Here is a 20,626-nt window from a genome sequence, read left to right as displayed (position 1 = left end):
ATTATTATTATTATTATTATTATTATCACTTGCTAAGCTATAACCCTAGTTGGAAAAGCAATACGCTATAAGCCCAGGGGCCCCAACAGGGAAAATAGCCCAGTGAGGAAAGTAAACAAGGAAAATTAAAATACTCCAAGAACAGTAACAACATTAAAATAAACATTTCCTATATAAACTATAAAAACTTTAACAAAACAAGAAGCAGAGAAATAAGATAGAATAGTGTGCCCGAGTGTACCTTCAAGCAAGCGAAATTATTCATTGTCATAAGATGAATTGACTTAGTAAACATAATTGAAAGGATATCGATTAGGAGTTATCTTGTACACAAAGGAGCAGACAAAGGACTAAGGACTCTGTTTACGACTCTGTTTAGTGTTTACTCGAAACACACAAGATCAATTATTCGTGTTCAGTTCAGTGACGCCTGGACTATTAGAGCCACTCGGTCGACCCTAGAGCCACTCGGTCTATCCCTTACATCAACCACCAGAATTCTCTCTGTGTTAATCTGCGTATTTTAACATAACTGCAATGTTAAACCCGTTTAGGAGCCCAGTGACTTTTATGTTATTATTGTTAAAACTCTGGGGTGGTTTTCCATACGACATTGAATACGAAAACGTGTCGGGAAACCGAATGGTCTCTGTCAAGAGAAATATATTTTGGACGATCTGGTCAATTTTCTTGGCCGCAGCCATGGGAGTGACGGGGTTTTTAAATACATTTCTCCACATTCATGATGCATTCGATACCCTACATACGCTTGGCATGATAATTAAATACATGATGAGCGTGTGCGCCATTCTCACGCAGTTTTACATCACAGTTTTCAGCAAGAGGCTTAGCAAAGTGGTGTTTCTGTTGGAGGAAGATATAATCAGAGGTGCGAGGTTCCGTCAGTTCACATTGCATGCAATTCTACCAATTGGGTTTCAGTGTCTTATTGCTTCACCAGCCTTTATGAAATATACACTGCGATTAAGAGAGAAGGACCAGAACAGATGGTTGAATTGAGTTTGGAAATTCCAGTCGGCGTTGTATTTTTCCCCGTCAGTATAATAGCAACTGGAGGCATCGTCTCTTCGATTTTCCTGAATCTGATAAATCATTTGGAGGCTGACATCGAAGCCCTATTGGGTAAAATAAACCAAAATGAAGAAACTGCAATATGGACGAGCAGAACTATCGTACCTTCTAGCAAAACTATCGTCCACTCGAATGCTAAAAGGAAACAAAATCTAATCTACGTATCGCGTCTGGAAAACTCCGACGATTCTGTTGCAAGCGAGAACAAGCTAACGAGCTCCTCTCCCTCAGCTATAGAATTCCAAAATATATTTAGATTTATTGAACGTGTAGACGAGATAACAGAATCTCTGGTCTCGTACACGGGAGTATTACTTTCGATTGTAATACCGTATTACTTAACGACGTCCGTTGGTTACCTCTATCAGGCTCTGATCAACAACGGAATATTGTTCCTATTTCTGTTCGTTGAGACCTTCTGCTGCGCCATTTTCATCTTTTGCTGTCCTGATGTCTTGAAGAGACCGGTAAGAAGACACACACACACACACACACACACACACACCCTCTCTCTCTCTCTCTCTCTCTCTCTCTCTCTCTCTCTCATCATTTACTGCCCTGTCTTAAAGAGACCGGTAAGAAGACTCTCTCTCTCTCTCTCTCTCTCTCTCTCTCTCTCTCATCATTTACTGCCCTGTCTTAAAGAGACCGGTAAGAAGACTCTCTCTCTCTCTCTCTCTCTCTCTCTCTCTCTCTTTCATCCTTTGCTGCCCTGATGTCTTAAAGAGACCGGTAAGAAGACTCTCTCTCTCTCTCTCTCTCTCTCTCTCTCTCTCTCTAATAATTAAAGATAATGAGAAAGATGATTAAATATATATTTTTAATAATAAAACTTACATGGCAGAAACTCCAGCCAAATGAAAATATTCAATATTATTGATTTTATTAAGAATCTTATGTTCTTTTCCCTAATCGAATTGATTATAGAATTGATTATTTTGTATGTATATATACTATATATATATATATATCATGAGTTACTTTAGTATTTATCAAAAAAAAAATATACTAAAAATTAAATTCAAAATTTTGAAACACGAACTGAAACCATATGAAAAATGTCTTGACAATTGTTACAATTCTGTAACAACAAAACAATAATAAAATTGCAAACAGTTTTGTATTTGTAATAACAATTACATTACAGAAGGCATTTCTTTTTTTTTTCCAGAGGAATTTATGGATACGAAGGATGAAGTCCCTATCACAGAAGGACCTTCCTGCAGACATCTCAGAACAGGTTAGAAGTCCTAGGCGAACTGGCTTGAAGGATTTGGAGTCCAAGGATTGATAGGATAGCCATGCACGAAAGTAGACATACTTGGGATGTTTTATAAATCATTAAGGAGAATGTGATGTTGAAATCGAGAATAGGATAAAAACAGCTTATAGTTTTTATAGTATATATAGGAAATATGTCTTTCAATGTTACTTTTCTTAAAAAATTATATTTTTCCTTGTTTCCATTCCTCACTAGGCTATTTTCCATATTGGGGCTTATAGCATCCTCCTTTTCTAACTAGGGTTGTAGTTTAGCAAATAATAATAGTAATAATAATTATAATGATAATAATAATAATAATAATAATAATAATAATAATAATAATAATAATAATAATAGCATCCTGCTTTTCCAACTAAGGTTGTAGCTTTGCAAATAATAATAATAATAATAATAATAATAATAATAATAATAGCATCCTTCTTTTTCAACTTGGGTTGTAGTTTAGCAAGTAATAATAATAATAATAATAATAATAATAATAATAATAATAATAATAATAATAGCACCCTTCTTTTCCAACTAGGGTTGTAGCTTTGCAAGTAATAATATTAATAATAATAATAATAATAATAATTAATTATAGCATCCTGCTTTTCCAACTAGGGTTGTAGCTTTGCAAGTAGTAGTAGTAGTAATAATAATAATAATAATAATAATAATAATAATAATAATAATAATAATAATAATAACAATAATAATAATAGCATCCTTCTTTTCCAACTAGGGTTGTAGCTTTGCAAGTAATAATAATAATAATAATAATAATAATAATAATAATAATAATAATAATAATAATTAATTATAGCATCCTGCTTTTCCAACTAGGGTTGTAGCTTTGCAAGTAGTAGTAGTAATAATAATAATAATAATAATAATAATAATAATAATAATAATAATGGGGAAAATGGAAGGAGGTACCTTAGTGGTATGTAATAGATAAATGCCAATCAAGGTAAAAGTCCAGATCTATAGCACAGTAACAAGACCAGTGTTGATGTGCGGATCAGAAACTTGGGCTTTAAGACGAAAAAAGTCAGCGAAGCTTAAGAAAACAGAGATGAGAATGCTAAGGTGTATTATGGGAATATCACTTCTTGAAAGATTGGGAAATAATGAAATAAGAATGGCAGGCGTAGTAAAGATTACTGATATGATAAGTGTCACAACTGAGATGGTGTGGACATGTGTTGAGAATGGATGGTGGGGGAGGGAGTGAGGAGGGATTGGGATGAATATGTTAGGGGGAGAAGATCAAGAGGGAGAAAGAGAACTAGATGGCGTGATAAGGTGAAGGATGATATGGAGAGAAGAGGTTTGATGGAAGAGGATGCCTTTGCTAGAAGGCATTGGAGAGGAAGCATCAGGCAACCGACACCTTAATGTTGGGATAACCGTAGGGAAGAAGAAGACTGATCTTTCATAGGATATAATAGGATATCTATTGGATATCCTGGGATTTATTTTCCATATGGCAATGGAAATCAGAAAAAAATACTTCAGTCTCTCAAGCCATCTTCTCTGTAATTAAATATCACTTGGTTCTATAAATTATGTACTGTACATACATTCATACACGAATAAAATGTAACTTTCTCTCTCTCTCTCTCTCTCTCTCTCTCTCTCTCTGTACATATATGTATATGTATGTATATATATATATATATATATATGTATGTATTTATATACACACACACACACACACATATATATATATATATGTACTGTATAATATATATATATATATATAAGAATATATATACATATATACTGTATACATATATATATAATATATATGTATATACGTGCATATATATATACATACATATATATATATATATGTATATATATACATATACATATATATATATATATATATATGTATATATACATATATATATTTATAAATATATATATATATATATACATATATACATATATATATATATATATATATGTATGTATACATATATATATATACATATATATATATATATATAGTGCATATAAAACTAAGTGAGGATAAATTAACAAGGTGAAAGGGTTTGCATATCTTGATGATCACCAAAGCTGTACTAGTCAGGGCCAACCATACTAAGTCTCCCACCATCACCAATCCGCTGTGGCCAGCGTGGTGAGGAAAGGCCAAGGTCAAGGTCGAGCAAAATGTCAACCAAATTAACCCTAACCTTCACCCAAAGTTCACACAAGGTTGTCACATAGACTTCAAATACGTCTACGGTCTAAATTGATACTGGGAAAGGCAAGCTGGTTTCCAGAAATAAGTTGACGTGGCGGAGGTATACACTCTCAGAGTGCTTTTCTATTTGTCAATTTTGTTGTGTGTGAGTTCGTGTGCTTGTTCTAATTCTAATTGTATTCAACTACAGGTTTCAAAATTGGTGTTTTACTTGGAAAACGAAACAACATTCTCCCCTGGCGGACTCTTCACAATGGGACGTCAAAACTTGATTCCGGTGAGTGTAAAAATCCAGAAAAACTTCTAGTAACTAATTGGCAATAATAAATGACAATTATCAATGGCAATTTATCAATCGACAGTAGCCAGAGTAGGTTAACACGGTTCTCCTTTCCAGATCTTGAGTGTTTTACTGACGTACATCGTCATTTCCTTGCAATTTAAACTCTCTGAAGATGCACTAGTTTAACACGGTTCTCCTTTCCAGATCTTGAGTGTTTTACTGACGTACATCGTCATTTCCTTGCAATTTAAACTCTGAAGATGCACTAGTTTAACACGGTTCTCCTTTCCAGATCTTGAGTGTTTTACTGACGTACATCGTCATTTCCTTACAATTTAAACTCCCTGAAGATGCACTTGTTTAACACGGTTCTCCTTTCCAGATCTTGAGTGTTTTACTGACGTACATCGTCATTTCCTTACAATTTAAACTCCCTCAAGATGTACTAGTTTAACACGGTTCTCCTTTCCAGACCTTGAGTGTTTTACTGACGTACATCGTCATTTCCTTGCAATTTAAACTCTCTGAAGATGCACTAGTTTAACACGGTTCTCCTTTCCAGATCTTGAGTGTTTTACTGACGTACATCGTCATTTCCTTACAATTTAAACTCCCTGAAGATGCACTAGTTTAACACGGTTCTCCTTTCCAGATCTTGAGTGTTTTACTGACGTACATCGTCATTTCCTTACAATTTAAACTCTCTCAAGATGTACTAGTTTAACACGGTTCTCCTTTCCAGACCTTGAGTGTTTTACTGACGTACATCGTCATTTCCTTGCAATTTAAACTCTCTGAAGATGCACTAGTTTAACACGGTTCTCCTTTCCAGATCTTGGGTGTTTTACTGACGTACATCGTCATTTCCTTACAATTTAAACTCCCTGAAGATGCACTACAGTAGTTTAACACGGTTCTCCTTTCCAGATCTTGAGTGTTTTACTGACGTACATCGTCATTTCCTTACAATTTAAACTCCCTGAAGATGCACTAGTTTAACACGGTTCTCCTTTCCAGATCTTGAGTGTTTTACTGACGTATATCGTCATTTCCTTACAATTTAAACTCCCTCAAGATGTACTAGTTTAACACGGTTCTCCTTTCCAGACCTTGAGTGTTTTACTGACGTACATCGTCATTTCCTTACAATTTAAACTCCCTGAAGATGCACTAGTTTAACACGGTTCTCCTTTCCAGATCTTGAGTGTTTTACTGACGTACATCGTTATTTCCTTACAATTTAAACTCTCTGAAGATGCACTAGTTTAACACAGTTCTCCTTTCCAGATCTTGAGTGTTTTACTGACGTACATCGTCATTTTCCTTACAATTTAAACTCTCTCAAGATGTACTAGTTTAACACGGTTCTCCTTTCCAGATCTTGAGTGTTTTACTGACGTACATCGTCATTTCCTTACAATTTAAACTCCCTGAAGATGCACTAGTTTAACACGGTTCTCCTTTTACTGATGTACATAGTCATTTCCTTGCAATTTAAACTCTCTGAAGATATACTAGTTTAACACGGTTCTCCTTTCCAGATCTTGAGTGTTTTACTGATCGTCATTTCCTTACAATTTAAACTCTCTGAAGATGTACTAGCCTAACACGGTTCTCCTTTCCAGATCTTGAGTGTTTTACTGACGTACATCATCATTGCCCTACAATTTAAACACTGAAGATGTACTAGTTTAACACGGTTCTCTTTTCCAGATCTTGAGTGTTTTACTGTCGTACATCGTCATTTCCTTACAATTTAAACTCTGAAGATGTACTAGTTTAACACGGTTCTCCTTTCCAGATCTTGAGTGTTTTAATGATCGTCATTTCCTTACAATTTAAACTCTCTGAAGATGTAATAATTTAACATGGTTCTCCTTTCCAGATCTTGAGTGTTTTACTGACGTACATCGTCATTTCCTTGCAATTTAAACTCTGAAGATGTACTAGTTTAACACGGTTCACCTTTCCAGATCTTGAGTGTTTTATTGACGTACATCGTTATTTCCTTACAATTTAAACTCCCTGAAGATGCACTAGTTTAACACGGTTCTCCTTTCCAGATCTTGAGTGTTTTACTGACGTACATCGTCATTTCCTTACAATTTAAAGTCTCTCAAGATGTACTAGTTTAACACGGTTCTCCTTTCCAGACTTTGAGTGTTTTACTGACTTACATCGTCATTTCCTTACAATTTAAACTCCCTGAAGATGCACTAGTTTAACACGGTTCTCCTTTCCAGATCTTGAGTGTTTTACTGACGTACATCGTCATTTCCTTACAATTTAAACTCTCTCAAGATGTACTAGTTTAACACGGTTCTCCTTTCCAGATCTTGAGTGTTTTACTGACGTACATCGTCATTTCCTTACAATTTAAACTCCCTGAAGATGCACTAGTTTAACACGGTTCTCCTTTTACTGATGTACATAGTCATTTCCTTGCAATTTAAACTCTCTGAAGATATACTAGTTTAACACGGTTCTCCTTTCCAGATCTTGAGTGTTTTACTGATCGTCATTTCCTTACAATTTAAACTCTCTGAAGATGTACTAGCCTAACACGGTTCTCCTTTCCAGATCTTGAGTGTTTTACTGACGTACATCATCATTGCCCTACAATTTAAACACTGAAGATGTACTAGTTTAACACGGTTCTCTTTTCCAGATCTTGAGTGTTTTACTGTCGTACATCGTCATTTCCTTACAATTTAAACTCTCTGAAGATGTACTAGTTTAACACGGTTCTCCTTTCCAGATCTTGAGTGTTTTAATGATCGTCATTTCCTTACAATTTAAACTCTCTGAAGATGTAATAATTTAACATGGTTCTCCTTTCCAGATCTTGAGTGTTTTACTGACGTACATCGTCATTTCCTTACAATTTAAACTCTCTCAAGATGTACTAGTTTAACACGGTTCTCCTTTCCAGATCTTGAGTGTTTTATTGACGTACATCGTTATTACCCTACAATTTAAACTCTCTGAAGATTTACTAGTTTAACACGGTTCTCCTTTCCAGATCTTGAGTGTTTTACTGACGTACATCGTCATTTCCTTGCAATTTAAACTCTCTCAAGATGTACTAGTTTAACACGGTTCTCCTTTCCAGATCTTGAGTGTTTTACTGACGTACATCGTCATTTCCTTACAATTTAAACTCTCTGAAGATGTACTAGTTTAACACAGTTCTCCTTTCCAGATCTTGAGTGTTTTAATGACGTACATCGTCATTGCCCTACAATTTAAACTCTCTGAAGATGTAATAGTTTAACACGGTTCTCCTTTCCAGATCTTGAGTGTTTTACTGACGTACATCGTCATTTCATTACAATTTAAACTCTCTCAAGATGTACTAGTTTAACACGGTTCTCCTTTCCAGATCTTGAGTGTTTTACTGACGTACATCGTCATTGCCCTACAATTTAAACTCTCTGAAGCAGTTACTGTTTCTGGAACGACCACTTAAAGTTCCTCGCTTCGATGAAAATCTTTCGCTTTCCACGCTGTCTTTTTGTTATATGGCGCAACACTGGGTCCAGATTAGACCAGGAAACTTGCATCATAAACCAAGACTTGGGTCCATCTATACCAATATGGTCGAAAGAAGAAGAAGAAGAAGAAGAAGAAGAAGAAGAGGCCTAAACGATTGGATAGCCAGATATTGTGAATGAGGAAAATTATCATTGTTAATATCATTGTTACAATATCGAATTATGTGATTTATTGACTCATATATATGTTAATATAACATAGTATTAACTACAATAGTTATATAATTTAATTTTGTTTAAAAACTTACTATTTCTTCGGTTTAAAAGTTTTGATGTGTCAATATCTTGAATAAGAAAAATTCAAAATTTAATATATGAAATACACTTTATGAAAATGGCAAGTTTAAGAAGAGAACATTTTACTGGATTTTACAATTCTAGTGTTATTTAGCCGTCATTTCCAGTTTCTAAGTTTTTGATTTGCGACTTTCTGTGAAAGACACCAGCACACACATATATATATACTGTATATATATATATATTTATATATATATATATATATATATACACACACACACACACACATATATATATATATATGTATATATATATATATATATATATGACAGAGAGAGAGAGAGAGAGAGAGAGAGAGAGAGAAAATTTCAGGGCTGTAAAACATACCCTAGTCTGGCTTATATTTACTCAATAAACTATACCTAGAGTCACGAATGTCAGGCTAAATTAAACTAAGATTGTGCACTAGCATAGGCTTACTCGACCAAAGCTACCCTTATTCATATTTAAATATTGTTCTTCACGGCAAAATGACTTAAGTGAACCATTGTTCGTATGTATGATTCTTAGCAAACAGGCCTAAAGGGCTGGTTTACAAGGTCGAACGGTTCGTCGAACTGGGTTCGACAGATTGTTTGAAGTGATGTTCGACGTGCGAATGAGGTATTAGGTTGTCGAACACGTTTGTTGAATAGTTCAAAGAAAGTCTGTTCTTGCCTGACTTGTAGGCAGGGCTTCATTGTCCGCAAAGGTTATGCATTTGTGACTGATTTCTCCTCTTCGAACCGTTTGACAAATAGGTTCGACAACCAAGTTCGACAGTGTAAACCCCGCTTTAGATATGTCAAACTAATTCACCAAGAATATGCACTTCTTATTTGTGTAGTAAAGTAAAAATGAAAAGACAACGACACATAAGACCAATAGAAAATAAAATAAACAAACAGGTCACACTAATCATATTTCATGTTTCCTCAGCAAACTTAAATACTTTCAGAGCTAGAGTGAATATCCTGGCTGTATAAATACATATATTCTAAATTTCTATAATAAATATAAATTATATGGTGGTCAGATGTCTATGTCCATAGGTGGGGGTCATTTCCTGTTATAAATACACTCATCTTAGGTTTTTAAATTAAAAAATGATATTAAATGAATTGATAAAAGTCTATATGTTTCCGAGAAACGAGAAATAAGAATGAGAACGAAAACGCAAATTGCAGTAGTTATCCAAACAAAACCATTTTCTTTTTACGATATGGAATTCATAGAAAACTCATTAAGCAGTAGCTATTCTATTTTAGTGTAGAAGAAATAAATTATATATTAATAAATAATTGCAAAGTTATAACGCACATTGTCCGTGGAAGTCTTTCCACAACCATATATTAGAAAAAAAGGATTGAATTAAGCACAGTTTTAAAGGAAACTGGAATTTGAAATAGTTTATAAGAAAAGAAATTGTTGTCAGATCTTTGCAAAAGGGTATTAAATCGTGTAAAAATATTAATAAAATTAATTATAGTCTTCTATATGCTCTATAATATATGATTCATGTAAGTGTCTGTATATATATATATATATATATATACATATATATATATATATATATATATACATATATATATATATATATATATGTATATTAAAAGCCCAGCTACAACCCTAGTTGGAAAAATAGGATTGGAAAAGTAGGCTATAAGCCCAAGGGAAAAATAGCCCAGCAAGGAAAGTAAAAAGGGAAATAAATAAACTATATATGAGCAGTAATTAATAAAGAATACAAATATTTCGAGATTAGTAGCAACGTTAAAATATTATTGTTATTATTACTAGCTAAGCTGCAACCCTAGTTGGAAAAGCAAGATACTATAAGCCCAAAGGCTCCGGAAGGGAAAAATAGCCCAGTGAGGAAAGGAAATAAGGATATAATTAAATGATATGAGATATAATGAATCGAACAATTAAAATAAAATATTCTAAAAAACAGTAACGACAACGAAACTACGAAGAGACTTATGTTAGCCTATTATTATTATTATTATTATCATTATTATTATTATTATTATTATTATTATTATTATTATTATTATTATTACTACTTGCTAACCTACAACCCTAGTTGGAAAAGCAGGATGCTATAAGCCCAGGGGCCCCAACAGGGAACATAGCCCAGTGAGGAAAGGAAACAAGGAAAAAAAATAAGAACAGTAACAATATTCAAATAAATACTTCATATATAAACTATAAAAACTTTAACGAAACCAGAGGAAGAGAAATTAGATAGAATAGTGTGCCCGAGTGTACCCAAGGGTGATTCTATCTTTTGCCTATACACTGAGGCCTATCTTCACTCCATGTAATGTAACAGAAAACTGCTATTTTTTCAGATGTTATTTTTATGCGACAGCTGATGTACTTTCCCTAAATACCTAGGACTGTATACGGCAAACAGATTTTTAAGATCCCTGTAGGCACAGCCCTTAAAGTAACTATATATATGGCCTACCAGAGACAATGTTAATCAAAGTTCCGGTATTCATAACTGCATGGTCAAGGTTTTTAAAGACCACTCATGAAGCAGGACAATGCCCGAGAGACTGAAAACAGTGTAAAGGTTTAAAGGCTGCTCATGAATGGCAGAGGCAAGGGACAGTGACATTCCCTTATCAAGCAGGACAATGCCCTAGAGACTGAAAACAGTGTAAAGGTTTAAAGGCCACTCATGAATGGCAAAGGCAAGGGACAGTGACATTCCCCTATCAAGCAGGACAATGTCCTAGAGACTGACCATATATATTGTACATATGATCAGCACCCAAGAGCCCTCTCCACCTAAGTTTGGACCAGGGAGGGGCAGGCAATAGCTGCTATAGGCTCCCCAAAATCTCCCATGCTTAGCTCACAAGGATGGCGAAGTTGCAGACACTAAAGGAACTAAGGAGTTTGAGCGGGACTCGAACCCCAGTCTGGCGATCATGAGTCAGAGACATTACCAATAGGACATAACAACCCAAAAGCGAATCTATGAATTTAGGATTATGGATATATGGTCAGTCTCTGGGGCATTGTCCTGCTTGCTAGGGCAATGTCGCTAACCCTCACCTATGCCATTCATGAGCGGCCTTTAAGTATTTAAAGCCCTAGCCAAAGTAAAATACTCAAGAAAATTTTGTACATCAGAAAGTCTCTCAAAATAAGGGAGGAAAACATCGATGTAAACAACCACGAAATCTTTAATATTCAAGGAAAATATATCCAGAATATTGATCCTAGTATTGTCATCTTCTCTTTCCATGACTGACTAAATCCATAGAGGATTCATTGGCTGGATACATCAAAGGATAGCCAGTTCCTTGTGACGCACAGTGCCTATCTAACTTAGGAAAGTGACCCCTGCCGGTCCATACTAATTTCTTTTGGAGAAAAATTATCCTAGTATTAGTTCTTCAAAACATCGAGAAAGAAAACTTATCTAAAACTATTGGTTCAACTACAAGTTCTTAAAACATCCAGTACCTTCAAATATTGGTCCAACTACACGTCCTTCAAAACATCCAGTACCTTCAAATATTGGTCAAACTACACGTCCCTCAAAACATCCAGTACCTTCAAATATTGGTCCAAGTACACGTCCTTCAAAACACCCAGTACCTTCAAATATTGGTCCAACTACACGTCCTTCAAAACATCCAGTACCTTCAAATATTGGTCCAACTACACGTCCTTCAAAACATCCAGTACCTTCAAATATTGGTCCAACTACACGTTCTTTAAAACATCCAGTACCTTCAAATATTGGTCCAACTACACGTCCTTCAAAATTGGTCCAACTACACGTTCTTTAAAACATCCAGTACCTTCAAATATTGGTCCAACTACACGTCCTTCAAAACATTCAGTACCTTCAAATACTGGTCCAACTACACGTTCTTTAAAACATCCCGTACCTTCAAACATTGGTCCAACTACACGTCCTTCAAAACATCCAGTACCTTCAAACATTGGTCCAACTATACGTCCTTCAAAACATCCAGTACCTTCAAACATTGGTCCAACTATACGTCCTTCAAAACATCCAGTACCTTCAAACATTGGTCCAACTATACGTCCTTCAAAACATCCAGTACCTTCAAATACTGGTCCAACTACACGTCCTTCAAAACATCCAGTACCTTCAAATATTGGTCCAACAACATGTCCTTCAAAACATCCAGTACCTTCAAATATTGGTCCAACTACACGTTCTTTAAAACATCCAGTACCTTCAAATATTGGTCCAACTACACGTCCTTCAAAATTGGTCCAACTACACGTTCTTTAAAACATCCAGTACCTTCAAATATTGGTCCAACTACACGTCCTTCAAAACATCCAGTACCTTCAAATATTGGTCCAACTACACGTCCTTCAAAACATCCAGTACCTTCAAATATTGGTCCAACTACACGTTCTTTAAAACATCCAGTACCTTCAAATATTGGTCCAACTACACGTCCTTCAAAATTGGTCCAACTACACGTTTCTTTAAAACATCCAGTACCTTCAAATATTGGTCCAACTACACGTCCTTCAAAACATTCAGTACCTTCAAATACTGGTCCAACTACACGTTCTTTAAAACATCCCGTACCTTCAAACATTGGTCCAACTACACGTCCTTCAAAACATCCAGTACCTTCAAACATTGGTCCAACTACACGTCCTTCAAAACATCCAGTACCTTCAAACATTGGTCCAACTATACGTCCTTCAAAACATCCAGTACCTTCAAACATTGGTCCAACTATACGTCCTTCAAAACATCCAGTACCTTCAAATACTGGTCCAACTACACGTCCTTCAAAACATCCAGTACCTTCAAATATTGGTCCAACAACATGTCCTTCAAAACATCCAGTACCTTCAAATACTGGTCAAACTACACGTCCTTCAAAACATCCAGTACCTTAAAATACTGGTCCAGCTACACGTCCTTCAAAACATCCAGTACCTTCAAACATTGATCCAACTACACGTCCTTTAAAACATCCAGTACCTTCAAACATTGATCCAACTACACGTCCTTCAAAACATCCAGTACCTTCAAACATTGATCCAACTACACGCTCTCCAAAACATCCAGTACCTTCAAATGCTGGTAGAATTACACGTCCTTCAAAACATCCAGTACATTCAAATATTGGTCCAACTACACGTCCTTCAAAACATCCAGTACCTTCAAATATTGGTCCAAGTACGTGTTCTCCAAAACATCCAGTACCTTCAAATATTGGTCCAAGTACGTGTTCTCCAAAACATCCAGTACCTACAACCCAGTCGCCAGATTTCTCAAGGGACTTCTAGCAAGAGGAAGGGGCTCCATAAACGGCCCTTATGATAAACCTTAGCTGCCAACAGCCAACCTTTTAATATTGGCCAACCAAATCCGGACGAGACGAGCATACATACCACCCAAGGTTGCTGCTGTTGCATTGAAGATCTCGGTCTAGTATTTGCATATCAATCTGGTTCACAGGAATTCGATGATGAATTTTTTTTAAAGTGTATTTTGAAGAGTATCTTGGAAGTGAGTGGTTTGTTTGGATTTATGGTCATATATGCGTATTCATATATATATATTTATTTATATATATAGTATATATATGTATATGCATATATATATACAGTATATATATATATATATATATATTCATATACAAATATACACACATATATATATATTATATATATATATATACAGTACACACACACACACACACATATATATATATATATATAGATAGATAAATAGATAGATAGATAGATAGATAGATAGATAGATAGATATATACATATATGATTTATATATATATATATATATATGAATATTTCTTATGTATATATATATATATATAATATATGAATATTTCTTATGTATATAATATATATATCTATATATATATCTATACACACTACTATAGATAGATATATAGATATACTATATATATATTTATACAGATTAAACCATTCTTCCAATCTCTTCATTTTCTCTAAGACGCAAAATCCTCATCATCATCCACCAAAAAAAAGTTCCTTTTTCAATACAGGTTCTCCTCACACAGTTCCATCTCCCTCAAGTATCCTACGCCCTCAGGATACGCGCAACACATGGACGTCCTTACGTCCTTGTCTCTCCTACAATACACCTGCCAATGCATTTTTTTGCTTGAAGGCGCACCTGTCTTCTCGCTCGAAGCCAGAGGGTAAATCTGTGGTTTTCTGTCGTTGAGCATCTGCGGTTTTTCCTTGCGTTAGGCACCTGCTTCCATTGCCTCATTAGGTTTTGTTTATGGTTTTTTTGTACGTTCCAGTATGACATGAAGAGAGAGAGAGAGAGAGAGAGAGAGAGAGAGAGAGAGACAGAGAGAATTATTTGAAAAAAACATTGTTATTGACCATGAAAAACAGGTAGATTTTAGAATTGAGAGAGAGAGAGAGAGAGAGAGAGAGAGAGAGAGAGGTATTCTGAAGAAGGCTGAACACTGCTTTGTGGAAGTTTATATAGTTTTTGTCCGTTCCAATATGACATGAAGAGAGAGAGAGAGAGAGAGAGAGAGAGAGAGACTTTTGAAAACAAGACCGCAATAGACTAAGAAAATAAGCAGATCTTAGCAGAGAGAGAGAGAGAGAGAGAGAGAGAGAGAGAGAGTCTTTTGAAAACAAGACCGCAATAGACTACGAAAACAAATAGATCTTAGCATTCAGTGAGAGAGAGAGAGAGAGAGAGAGAGAGACTTTTGAAAACAAGACCGCAATAGACTACGAAAACAGAGAGAGAGAGAGAGAGAGAGAGAGAGAGAGATAGACTACGAAAACATTTACATCTTAGCATTCAGAGAGAGAGAGAGAGAGAGAGAGAGAGAGAGAGAGAGAGACTTTTGAAAACAAGACCGCAATAGACTACGAAAACAAATAGATTTTAGCATTCAGTGAGAGAGAGAGAGAGAGAGAGAGAGAGAGACTTTTGAAAACAAGACCGCGATAGACTACGAAAAAACAAATAGATCTTAGCATTCAGAGAGAGAGAGAGAGAGAGAGAGAGAGAGAGAGAGACTTTAGTCGGTGTGATGATGGCCATATAAGGCAAAAGTGGCGCCACCTATGTTAATGATGTCCAGTTCCGACTTTGACCTTAACAACAACAACAACAACAACAAGCTTTTTCTAGTACCCACCTGCCACGGACGGACAGAGAATGAACGTACGGACAGAGAGAGGCAAGCGGACGTACGGACAGTGATCCAGAGACCTTCATTATTTAAGACGGACTTTTCACACGCCAATGAAAGTCTTGGTTCGATAATTAATTAGGAAATTTTCAGAGAGAGAGAGAGAGAGAGAGAGAGAGAGAGAGAGGTGGGGGTGAGGGGACATTCTCCTGTTTTATCACTCGTTCATTTTACTGTTTCATTCGTATATATATATATATATATACTGTAATATATATATATATATATATACATACCGTATATTGTATCTATAAATATATACTAAATATATACACACTATAAATATATATATATATATATATATATAATATACATTCATATATCTACTTGTATATATATAAATACATCATTCAAATATCTATATATTTGTATATATATATATATATATATACTGTATACATATATATATATATATATATATTTATATATATATATATATATACATATATATATATACATTTGTATATATATAAAAATGTATAAACATAATTATAAGTATAAACAAATATTTTCATGCACGAGCCTAAAAATGGAAATGATATGTAAGAATAAGAATAATAAAAATAAAAATTAATGTCCTGAATTAACGATTAAAAAATATGGCCTTGTTCAGTGGCCACATTCCCCTTGGTAAGGGTAGAAGAGACTCTTTAGCTATGGTAAGCAGCTCTTCTAGGAGAAGGACACTCCAAAATCAAACCATTGTTCTCTATTCTTGGGTAGTGCCATAGCCTCTATTCTATGGTCTTCCACTGTCTTGGGTTAGAGATCTCTTGCCTGAGGGTACACTTAGGCACATTATTCTATCTTCTATATTTCCTTTCCTCACTGGGCTATTTTCCCTGTTGGAGCCATTGGGCTTCTAGCATCCTGCTTTTCTAACTAGGGTTGTAGCTTAGATGATAATAATAATAATAATAATAATAATAATAATAATAATAATAAAATAATAATAATAATAATAACAATGATAAAATAACAATAATAATAATAATAATAATAATAATAATAATAATAATAATAATAATAATAATAATAATAATAATAATGACACAACTCAACAGGTAGCCAAGCGACCAACCACAGCCCTAGGGATTAACAGCCTGAGTACTGAACCTTCTAGCCCCTATTGTACCTGGTCGCAGTTGTGAATGAACTTAGAAAAGGATGATCTAATATTAACCCCAGGTAAAATCTTCAAGAGTTTCCTCCGAGGAACCAAAATGACTTCTCTAAGTCTATCAAGCCATTCTAACTTCTGCCCTTTTTTGGTGCAACGCCAGACTCGACTGAGCATCAATACATTCCTCGCGCTCTCTCTCTCTCTCTCTCTCTCTCTCTCTCTCTCAAGCTAGTAAACAGTAACACGGTAAACAAGTTCAAGAATAAGTTAAGACAAGATCGTAAGACCTCTCTAAATGCTTAAACTAAATCCTAGTAACTCTCTCTCTCTCTCTCTCTCTCTCTCTCTCTCTCTCTCGTTTTCGTCAATTCTTTATCTAGTATTTTGTCTCCTTTTTTTGCATTGCCAAAGCGAAATCTTCTTGTACTCTCTCTCTCTCTCTCTCTCTCTCTCTCTCTCTCGTCTTCATCATTTCTTTATCTAGTATTTTGTCCTATTCCTGTTTTCCGAATTTGCATGGCGAAATATTCTTGTACTCTCTCTCTCTCTCTCTCTCTCTCTCTCTCTCGTCTTCGTCGCTTCTCTATCTAGTATTTTGTCTTCTTTTTTTTTGCATTTCCAAAGCGAAATCTTCTCTCTCTCTCTCTCTCTCTCTCTCTCTCTCTCTCTCTAGTATCTTATTCTCTTCATTTTCCCCAGATTTTGCATAACGAAACTTCCACACAGCTAAAATTTTAGAAATTGCTAATATTCTAATATTCCATAATTTAGATAAATTCTTGATAAAAATATAGTAACTCTTTGCAAAAATGCATCAAAATGCATTGCCAAACCATCTGGCAATCTAAGTGCATTATCTGGCAGGGCGATGACGTCACCTGGGGACAAAGCTGATTTAAGATTTCTCGGATTCCTGCATAAGCAATGGAGTCATTAAGAACTTGGTCTTCCTCAGCAGGTAAAAAAGCTTTCTGATAACATCTTCGACCAGGGGGGAACATTCAAACCTCCAGACGTCGTACTTCTTGGGAGTGTGACAGGGATGCTTTCATTGTGGGAGGTCCTCCTGCAGGAGATATAGGATCCTTGCGACAGGAGAAGTAGGGGGGCTTCTATAGGGGAAGTATGGGTCCTTCTACAGATGTAGGGGTCCTTGTACAGGAAAAGTAGGGGTCCTGGTACAGGAGAAGTAGGGGTCCTACAGTTGTAAGGGTCCTTGTACAAGAAAAGTAGGGGTCCTGGTACAGGAAAAGTAGGGGTCCTTCTACAAGAAAAGTAAGGATCCTTGTACAGGAGAAGTAGGGGTCCTTCTACAGATGTAGGGGTCCTTGTACAAGAAAAGTAGGGGTCCTGGTACAGGAGAAGTAGGGGTCCTTCTATAGATGTAGGGGTCCTTGTACAGTACAGATGTAGGGGTCCTTGTACAGGAAAAGTAGGGGTCCTTCTACAGATATAGAGGTATTTCTACAGGAGAAATAGGGGCTTTTCTGCAAGATAAATAGGGGTCCTTCCATAGGAGAAGTAAGGATCCTTCTAAAGGAGACGTAGGAGTTCTTCTACAGGATACATAAGGGTTCTTCTATTGGATTTGTACGCAGGGGGTCCTTCTACAGAAGAAGTTGGGGTCCTAGTACAGGAGAAGCAAGGGTTCTTCCTTAGATGTAGGGGTCCTTCGACAGAAGAAATATTGGTACTTCTATAGTAGACGTAGGGGACTCTCTACAGGAAACGTAAGGGTTCTTTTGCAGGAGTATTAGGAGTCCTTCTACAGACGAAATATGGGCCTTTCGACAGAAAAAATATGGGTCCTTCTAGAGGAGACGTAGGAGTCCATCTACAGGGGGAAAAGAGGCCCTTCTACAAGAGACGTAGGGGGTCCTTCTACTGGATAAGTAGGGGTCCAAATACAGAAGGAATAGGGGTCCTTCTACAGGAGACGTAAGAGTCCCTCTACAGGAGAAATAGGGGTACCTTCTACAGGAGACGTATGAAGAGGAAATACTATGAATATGTTAAGTTTTCCTTACCAGAATATAAGGACCTGTGATGGTATTAAGTGATTATGTGCAGTGGGAGGTACCTGGTACTTGAGACTAGTTCCTTAAGTGAACATCAACGATTTTGCATCTGAGCTGATCCTTTCTTAGGTTGTGGTATATTAAGAAAGAGAGAGAGAGAGAGAGAGAGAGAGAGAGAGAGAGAGAGAGATCTTGTACAAGATATCATCACCAAGAGAGAGAGAGAGAGAGAGAGAGATGAAGATCTTGTTCAAGAGAATCTTCACCAAGAGAGAGAGAGAGAGAGAGAGAGAGAGAGAAGGATGAAGATCTTGTACAAGAGAATCTTCACTAAGAGAGAGAGAGAGAGAGAGAGAGAGAGAGAGAGAGAGAGATGGTAGAAATGTGTTTACTTAAGTAGAGTATTCAATTCCATCTTTTTTCCTAGTCTTCTTTAACAAACACAGTTAAAAATTTGACGTAAAAAAAAAAAAACGGTAAACATTTTTGAATAAATGTTGCCAGGCATTTACCGTTTTATAAACGAATATATTGACGTAAATGAGTGATATTACGGTCACCAACCGGTCAAAGCTAATAGCAAAGTAGGGTAAAATTTACGGTCGCATGTATTTTACTGAAATACAGCTAAAAACATTATATTTTTACGGTGAATTTCCGATTAAAATTACGACTTTTTTAATATTGTATAATTTTTATTCATGACATGTAAATCGTAACCATATGTGATTGATTATAAAGGCTAAAGGCTATTTTTGCTTTGTGGCTAAGTGGCTAAGTCAATGGGCCCAGGTTCGATTCCCCGGCCGACCAGAAGCTATTATCTTTGAGTTGATTCCCCCTTAGGTCTCTGATCCCGAGGTAGAGAGAGAATCCAGATATTAAGAGTATAATATATGGCTTATATGAATATGAAATATACGTCTGAATTTGCAAAATTATCATGTATACATGTATGTGTTTACCCAAACTTTATATACATGTATACATATTTCTAAGCGTATTTTCAATACTATGTTAATCATTTTATAGACTACAGATATATAATATGATATTTTATACAGCTTCATATTCTTAAAGTTTTTTTAATCAAGGTATTAGACATTTTTACAATCACGTTATCTTTACTGTTATCTTCAAAATTAAGCATCTTATCTAAAAGGGAACGTGGATGATAGATAAAAGGCGATAACCTCTCTCTCTCTCTCTCTCTCTCTCTCTCTCTCTCTCTTGTAAACTATAGCAATATAGTTACTGATAGCTTATATAGAACCATGAAAATAATCTGAAATGTGGTTTAATATTAATGATGATAATATTAATAATAATAATAATAATAATAAGGTAATAATAATAATAATACTAATAATAATAATAATAATAATAAAAATAATGATAATAGTAATAATAATAATGATAATAATAATAATAATAATAATAATAATAGTAATAATAATAATAATAATAATAATAATAGTTATAATAATAACAATAATAATAATAATAATAATAATTAGGTACTAACCCTCTTTAAGACCTTTAATGAATCAAAAACAACAACAG

The 20,626-nt window shown here is 35.2% G+C and overlaps 1 protein-coding gene across 1 annotated transcript in view; it reads left to right on the top strand.

Annotated features, from left to right (window-relative positions):
* The first annotated feature begins 12,848 nt into the window (after window positions 1-12,848).
* LOC137631641 (protein O-linked-mannose beta-1,2-N-acetylglucosaminyltransferase 1-like) overlaps window positions 12,849-20,626 on the top strand; it is a 55,193-nt gene continuing 47,415 nt past the window's right edge. The window contains exons 1-2 of the mRNA XM_068363514.1: window positions 12,849-13,566; window positions 13,687-13,932. Coding sequence (XP_068219615.1) covers window positions 12,849-13,566; window positions 13,687-13,932 — 964 coding nt within the window. The remainder of the gene's footprint in view (window positions 13,567-13,686; window positions 13,933-20,626) is intronic.

The sequence above is a fragment of the Palaemon carinicauda genome, chromosome 40 (assembly GCF_036898095.1).
Source record: "Palaemon carinicauda isolate YSFRI2023 chromosome 40, ASM3689809v2, whole genome shotgun sequence".
NCBI lineage: Eukaryota > Metazoa > Arthropoda > Malacostraca > Decapoda > Palaemonidae > Palaemon > Palaemon carinicauda.
Note: the sequence above shows the minus strand (reverse complement) of the source record. Positions and strands in the feature narration are given on the sequence as shown.